Here is an 8,359-nt window from a genome sequence, read left to right on the forward strand (position 1 = left end):
TCGAAATTAGAAGATAAATGCACTATTTTTAATTATAGGAAATGCGTTTTTCTAAGGTACATAAACTTTTGGGATTGACTGTATAGCCAATACATCCTTAATTGATTCAGGAAAATATTATTAATTACGGAAACAATGAAAATATTTGGAAATTGTTTTAGTGCATTTCGAAGTCAGTTTATAAGGGAATGCTAAAGTGCCTTCAAGCAGTGGCTCACGGTCTTGGACACACTTATAATAATTTCGGGCTGGGCGGTATGGCCTCGGTTTATCAATTGATGGAGATCGCGCATACTCATTACTGGAGCAAGGATTTGTCGGAGGGAGGAGGCTTCGATAGCTCTATAATGTCTCAAGTACGTACTCCACGCGAGTCATTAATATTATCAGATAATAATATTTTATCTACGATCATTTGTTTACAGTCATCTAGTCCGTTTGGTAGCAGAGAAAATTTAAGATCCCCGCAGTCTCCCACGCAGCCTGAATTTTCAGAGCCACGAAAATCAGGTAAAGTATAATGATATATCTTCAAATTATATACACGAAGTATTTCATCTATATTTTGTCATTTAATTATAGATACTCCCCAAGTACATTTGGAAATGTCACACCACCCACCAGCCAAGGAGGAGAACCAGTCGACGACCGACATGTTCCTGGACATGTTCACCAAAAAAGGAAAGTTCCTCAGCAGGCTAACGTCATTCGACTCTGAGGTAAAAGCAGCGTGTTCCCTAAGAACTACCTCCGTAACGAAGGTAGCAAAACTGTTTTCCTCTCTACGATTTCACTATCTATTGTTTTATGTCGACGCACAAACCGAAAATATTATTAATAAATGAAAACAGATAACGTTGTGTATAAAATAAATCTGTTAATTGGTGCACTGCTACATAATTATGGTGGAGATGTAAAGAGTGATAAGTATTGCCCAAGGAAAATGACGATAAAGCTGATTTGGATAAATAAATTTGGGGTCTTCGTGGAGCAAATTAATTGTTTGATTAGAGATACGTTGTATTGGTCTGTAATTGTGCTATATAGAAGCGTCATGTGTTTTTAGAGTGGGCGGGGAGGTGGAACGGGAAGCAGCGAAGCTTTATCCACAGACGGAGGTAGCATAATCACTAATCCTGCTTTTCGGCAAGCGCACCAAGCTTCTTTCCGAAGCACTGTCTCTGATAGCGAGGTCGAGCAAGGCAATGTAAATGAATCTACTGAAAATTTTTCCTCTTACCCCTAACGTAGAATTAAATTAGTCGAAACGAACGGACAGAATCAAATTAAATGAACGACCCTCGAAATTAGAATAGTAGAGCCTCCTACCTAAGAAAATATTAGTCCCTAGAGTTGTGTAGATTGTTTAGTCGCTGAAATCGAAATCGAAACTGAGGATGCAGAGCTTGTGCAATACTTGCAATGAATCAAGACGGAAGAGACAAGAATAGCATGTTGCCACGATCGGTAGATTAGCGTTTGCACTATACGTATTATAAAACACATGATTATCACAGCTTTCAATGATCATCAATAGTTTCTACAATTCATCGCTTGAAGATTTAATCTACGATCCTTTCGAGCTTTCCTTTAATAGAATTTTGATCAAACTTTCCAGAAATTTTATGTAGTTCGTAACAGAATAAGATGTACAAGCGGTTCTTAAATGATTTTGGAATTTCAGTTTCCGCGACAACCGAAACAGCGAACGGGTAGCGTTTGGTCCAGCAAATCTTCCTTGAGTACCGGTTTCCGGTATCACGGAGGAAGCTTGGTACCAACCACGACTGCTCCCAGTCCGGACGCTGCGAGGACGTATTTGTTCGAAGGTAGAAACTCCTCGAGACCATTCAGTTATTCATTGTTCAAAGAAGTTAATTTGCAAGCGTGATGAAAATTCGATTACAGGTTTACTGGGGAAAGAGAGATCCTCGCTTTGGGACCAGATGCAATTTTGGGAGGACGCTTTCCTCGACGCAGTGTCTCAAGAAAGAGACATGATCGGCATGGATCAAGGTCCAGGAGAAATGATGGAAAGGTAAAAATTAATTTTAGACTTGTTTAGAAGAAGATAACTGAAATTGAATTTCGTGCAGATATAAGACTCTCAGCGAGAGCGAGAAGAAACGATTGGAGCACGACGAAGACAGACTGCTGTGCACACTGTTACACAATTTAACGGCGATATTAGTCATGCTGAACGTGGAGAAGAACGAGGTGAAGCGTAAAGTAAGAAGACTGCTGGGCAAGAGTCATATCGGTCTGATCTACAGTCAGGAGCTCAATCAACTTCTCGATCAAATACACAATCTCGTAAGTGGAGGATTAATGAACAGAATTGTTCCTAAAATACTTGGATATTTTTTATGTTTGAATACGAAGTGACACGTTGGAAATTTCAGTACGGAAACGATATAGACCTGAAGCCTCTGACGTCCAGACAAATGCATCGGCAATCGTTCACCGTGCACGACGGCCCCGACGCCGAGGGTGAACTTCGATTCCTCGAGGTTCGCCACGATGGCCTCGTGCTCAGATCCGTGAATGGGGTGATCGTCGAACGATGGTGGTATGAGCGTTTGGTCAACATGACCTACAGCCCGAAGAACAAAGTGTTGTGCCTTTGGCGAAGGAACGGCGGCCAAACTCACCTGCATAAGTATTACACCAAGAAGGTACGTGCATCAAGAGGAATACCATACAATCATGTTTTTATTCAAAATTACTTATTTTTGTATATGCAAATTTTCATTAAAAACCGGTGACTTTGGTTTTGTCAATTCTGGCGTTTTGGAAGTGTATTAAAAATGTGAACGATCGTACTTCCAGTGCAAGGACCTGTACTACTGCATAAAAGATGCAATGGAGAAGGCAGCGGCTCGTGGCCGTGGGGCGAGCGTCGGCGTCGAGCTCGGTGGCGAATTTCCGGTGCAGGACATGCGAACTGGCGAGGGTGGGCTTCTACAGGTTTGCATGGAGGGCGTGGGTCTCCTCTTCGCGAATAGCAAGGTATGATTCGCGCTTAAACGCGTGCACCAAAACCGTTCGTTCGTTTCCTGAACGAGATGCAAGAAGAATGGGAAGAACGACCTGTCTTTCTTAACCGGTTGTTGCAAACCTATTCCCTCTCTATCTATAGACTGCGGATTTTGTGCATTTAGAAAGAATGCTACTCTAGCGATCCAATGTTTAAATATATTGAAAATGCATAGAAATATTCTGAATATCAAAAACGATTTAATGTATAAATCATTAGAACGATCGTACTTCCAGTGCAAGGACCTGTACTACTGCATAAAAGATGCAATGGAGAAGGCAGCGGCTCGTGGCCGTGGGGCGAGCGTCGGCGTCGAGCTCGGTGGCGAATTTCCGGTGCAGGACATGCGAACTGGCGAGGGTGGGCTTCTACAGGTTTGCATGGAGGGCGTGGGTCTCCTCTTCGCGAATAGCAAGGTATGATTCGCGCTTAAACGCGTGCACCAAAACCGTTCGTTCGTTTCCTGAACGAGATGCAAGAAGAATGGGAAGAACGACCTGTCTTTCTTAACCGGTTGTTGCAAACCTATTCCCTCTCTATCTATAGACTGCGGATTTTGTGCATTTAGAAAGAATGCTACTCTAGCGATCCAATGTTTAAATATATTGAAAATGCATAGAAATATTCTGAATATGAAAAACGCTTTAATGTATAAATCATTTAATACACATATTTTGAAACTGATTTGTTTCGTATAAAAATCCGCAGTCTGTTCATCTATCTACCTATCTATCGTTTCTTTACATTGGCCAATTGTTGTAATGTTGAGCACCCAAAGGTAATCCACTCTTATTATCGAGTATACTACATTACCCATCCCACTTCTATAAATAGCGAGGCTATTCCTTTATCTACAACTGTTCTTTAACTATATACATATGTCATGTCTTCTTTTGGCGATGTTACTGTATCCAGTATAATGTTTGAAAACCGTATAACCATGTAATTTATTTCAGCGACCGAAACATACCCAAATATATTACATATATAGACGAGAATTTGTTATGGGGTTTGTTCTCGAGGTCGCCAACATTCGATCCGTTGCAATTATAAAAGTATTCAATATAACTTGTTAAAAAATATCTATCGGAGATAACATGATTATTCGCTGCATTTGAACAATACGAATCGGCGTTGCATGGTGCGTGGCAGGATCGAACGATGGCGAGCGACGAAGGGGAACGCATCTCGAATACCCTTGACAAAAAATCCCTTTTACTGTTCATACTCTTTCGATATTATTGAATCTTCTCTGTGTATTACTTTTTTCGTTTCTTCCTTCTGTTTTATTGCATTGATGCAAGGACCACTCAATATTATCTCCCATCGCTAGCCACCACGATTTGCTTAATTTTTTATCTGTACGTACTATCATTATTATTATTATTATTATTATTATCTTTACCAACTCTTATGTATGAGTTTGTGAGGTGATACGAATAGTTCGTCGCATTCATTCTCCCCGTACCGAGACGGTAATCGCCTCGAGCCTGTACGACACATTAACGAGAACGAGAGATGGGGAATTAGAATCTTTTTCCAGGCTGCTATACAGCAAACACGAGACAAACATACAAGATACATGCACAGAGAGACAAAGGGGGCCGATTGACGACGGGGATAAGAACGAAGAGAGATCAAGCCGATTATTAGAATGACAATTAACGAGGATAATTAATTAATCACATATTCATACGATATCACACACTCATACACACTGTTGAGTAACTAATCGAAACGAATAAACGATTGTCCACATATAGGAACGAGCTACCCCTAATACGCTGGTCACCACAATACTATATATATTCTACTTTTTATTTCACTGGATATATTCGTTCGTTTTTCTTCTCTATATATACTCGATTATTTAACACTTATTATGTGGTAATTGTACTTTACATACAGAGGTATTTGCGATGTATATACATGAACGTATCTACTCCATACGCGTACGTGCATATATATACATACGTATATAAATTATCGGTCATTTCGTTGGGTAATATTTTCGTTCAAGCGTTAATCAGTGTTTTCTTGCATGGAGCTCGATGTGCAGCTGCAGTCTCTTTTTATATCTGTATTATATATAATCATACATATTCTACATTTATCATATACTATATACATTCATATAAGTGATAAGGGCTAGGGAATATATACAAAAAAAAAAAGATACTTGATTTTATACATATAAACCAGTGCATTTCAATTTATATAACTGATCTGCTCTGTCTACCTGTTTTCCTACCATCGATCGGTGTTAGTTGTGACACGTACACACCCGTGTATATATGTATATTACACGCGCTACGGAGTACATATATATATATACATGCGTGTATTAGATGTTCCTTTATATATTATCAGGTATTAATTGGTCTATAATACGCAGAACAGTGTCTGCTCGATATTTCAGTCCGATGACATTGTTATTAGAGAGTACATATATATATATATATTTGTGAGTAGTGTTTTAGTGCAACTTGTAGAGAGCAATGTTTCAGTGCACTCGACACAATTATTCATATGTATATGTATGTCGCAGATTCGAAAAGGGCTGCGATATATGTATATATATATTTTACATAGCCTTCTACTCCGTACACACTCCAGTACATACTCATTGCCCACGTGCGCTTCTACATTTAGTGTTGATCGTAGAGTAATTCAATTAATACGAGTATCGGTGATTATTTTCGTACTGGAGGTGGCAAAGAGAAAAAATACTGATACGGTTCGATAAGAGATTATAATTAAAATTGGCTAGTGTGAAAATTATAATTAAAATGTATCTGAAAGATGCGGAGGTCAATCTCGATTAAGTCCTATCTTGGATATTTTTTCTGTATTTCCTTAATTTACTCGAAATAAACATGTTAATCTCGTTCGCTGATGAAAGCGGTTTGGAGTGGTCGTTCGTACTCTTTGATATTAATCAGACCGAAGCATCTTTCAAATCCACTTTCAAACCTGAAATCAAATGAATAAAATTTCGGAGTACGGCCTATGTATTGAAGCAATATGAAAAAAAAAAAATGGATCATTCGAAGATTTGACTTCTGATCGCAAAATCGGGTGACGGACGCGCGATAACGGGCGAAGCTAATTCCCGAGGACCGACCGACAATGGGACAGTTTCGTTTTCCATTTCTGTTTAGTTTCCGTTCGTCATTTCCGCTAGGGATAAACGATAGAGATGAATGTTTATGTCTCTAGGGAAATTTGAATGCACTGCATGAATGAAGTAGATCTCGATATATATGTACGATAGAGAAAAGTCGCCCGCTTTTGCAGAAACCATTTATCGAAACCACTCTCACGTTGCCAGTTATGTAGTAGAGCAATGGTATCGTGCTATACATATAGTGATGTCCGATTTGATGAATGACATACAACGTGAAAAACGCACACCAACTCGAGATTCAATTTTCTCCGGCCCCTACACGAACACGTTTCTATTACAGTGTTTTACAAACTCTGCAACCGACGACAGTTCCTTCAGTTGCACTTTGACTTGAAAAAACTCCTAAGCCTTAATTTTATTTTTCTATATAAATGATCTCGTAATAATTAACATCAGTTTGAAAAACACTGTTTTACAGCATGGCACCGCTGTACACGATGTTTCGATCCCACGAACCCCAGACACGATTAATAGTCCCCTCTACCACACGATCGATCAATCAATCATAACTGTGCATCATTGAACAAGATGATAAAACGATAAAGAGAATAAAGGGCCAAGTGTCCCAGACTCGCGCATATCTTTAGATATAGTACCAATGTCAATTGCACATATAGCAGATCTATCGATTACATTTATACGAGTTTAGGCCATCTCCAGAGTTGCCTGCCTGCCGCCAAGATGATTAACTGTTAAATATATCTGCCGCAATGTTATTGTATAGACGCTGTGATATTTCTGCTTCAGAGCGCGAGCCTGCGATTTAAGTATCTCGCTTACTGTTTTGCCCGCCTCGCAGCCGGAAACGCGTGCACGGTCGCGAATAATCCAGCTTTCAGCCACAGCTTTTATCGAGGACGACTTGGCTTTGATTGAGAGAAGAAAATGATGCATGGTCCGTGCCAGCTTCACTGCTAATAGCACTCGCATGCCGAATTAGAGACCCTCCGGATAATAATTAATGACAATTACTATCCGGAGGATCTTTAGCTAACATCGTTCTTGTATACACGAACTGAAGGAATTCTTTTTCGAGTTATTCTAAGGATCGAGTACTTTTGATTTGGGTATACCTGAACGTGCATGAATTTAGAATATAAATCCCTGAGGAACTCACACTTGTTAGTAGATTTAATCACTTATGTTGAGAGGAGAGTTCGTTGAGAAACGAAAAAGCTGTTACCTGAGCTTTTCTCTTTGATGCATCGAACGGAGATACGAGAAAAAAAAAAAAGATACTTGATTTTATACATATATATATATCTCTTACTATTATAATTTGTATTGAATGTTGGATGCCATATATTTTTCTCTATTGAGTCTAACGATTCGTTTCCTTTTTCTATCATTATTTGTCGTGGTCATACGCGAGGAAAGTCTATCTGTAATGAATTTCGACACCGATAAAACGTGGCAGGGGACGAGTAATTAATTACACGATAATCGCTAAACCAGTTTTTATTTTTGCCGTCAGTTTAATCGCGAAATGACGAAACCGGCGATGATCGTTGCGTCAATTATTATTAATGACGATCGATAGACTTTTCTCAGCTTGGGGAACTTTTGAGATGGTCCTTGAACAATGAACAATCACCGCTGACTTGTTGAAGCGTAACGAAAAAAAAAAAAATGATTGGCCATGACGCTAGGTATACTATATGATAATAAATATTTCTAGCTGCTACTACCATCATCGTGCCCTACCGTCGAGCCCTAACTAACTAACCAATTGATTAACCATGAAAATAATCTGAGTGGACATTAATTCTAATCACATTAATTGTTAGCAGAGATTTAATTTTCTGTTTTTCTGTTTTCTGTTTTCTTGTCCTGTCCGTCGACATTGCCCCTGGGCTGGGCATACACAGGATTTCGAGGTACTAATCAAATTAAATCACTGTTTGTTATTATATGAACTCAGTATATTAATTATAATCAATGTTGGCCGTGTTCCGGAAATGCTTATTTATTTCACCATTTACTTTTAGCCGTATTATTATTAACCATATATCTACTACTACCTACCTACTTACTTACTACTACTACTACTACTACTACTACTATACTACTACTACTACTACTACTACTACTACTACTACTACTACTACTACTACTACTACTACTACTACTACTAC

General features: G+C 39.0%; 1 protein-coding gene across 4 annotated transcripts in view; it reads left to right on the forward strand.

The window, feature by feature from the left end:
• Positions 1-8,359, forward strand: part of Rab3-GEF (Rab3 GDP-GTP exchange factor) — a 23,885-nt gene that overhangs the window by 10,184 nt on the left and 5,342 nt on the right. For 3 of the 4 annotated variants that reach the window (XM_026818303.1, XM_026818305.1, XM_026818306.1), the window contains 10 exons: positions 162-356; positions 426-510; positions 583-719; positions 1,067-1,207; positions 1,685-1,829; positions 1,909-2,038; positions 2,097-2,313; positions 2,403-2,675; positions 2,830-3,009; positions 8,093-8,101. In XM_026818303.1, coding sequence (XP_026674104.1) covers positions 162-356; positions 426-510; positions 583-719; positions 1,067-1,207; positions 1,685-1,829; positions 1,909-2,038; positions 2,097-2,313; positions 2,403-2,675; positions 2,830-3,009; positions 8,093-8,101 — 1,512 coding nt within the window. The remainder of the gene's footprint in view (positions 1-161; positions 357-425; positions 511-582; positions 720-1,066; positions 1,208-1,684; positions 1,830-1,908; positions 2,039-2,096; positions 2,314-2,402; positions 2,676-2,829; positions 3,010-8,092; positions 8,102-8,359) is intronic. The other variant, XM_026818304.1, reaches the window with a different exon arrangement.

Source organism: Ceratina calcarata, unplaced genomic scaffold (genome assembly GCF_001652005.2).
Source record: "Ceratina calcarata isolate Rehan_Ccalc_2016 unplaced genomic scaffold, ASM165200v1 scaffold78.2, whole genome shotgun sequence".
Classification (NCBI taxonomy): Eukaryota; Metazoa; Arthropoda; class Insecta; order Hymenoptera; family Apidae; genus Ceratina; species Ceratina calcarata.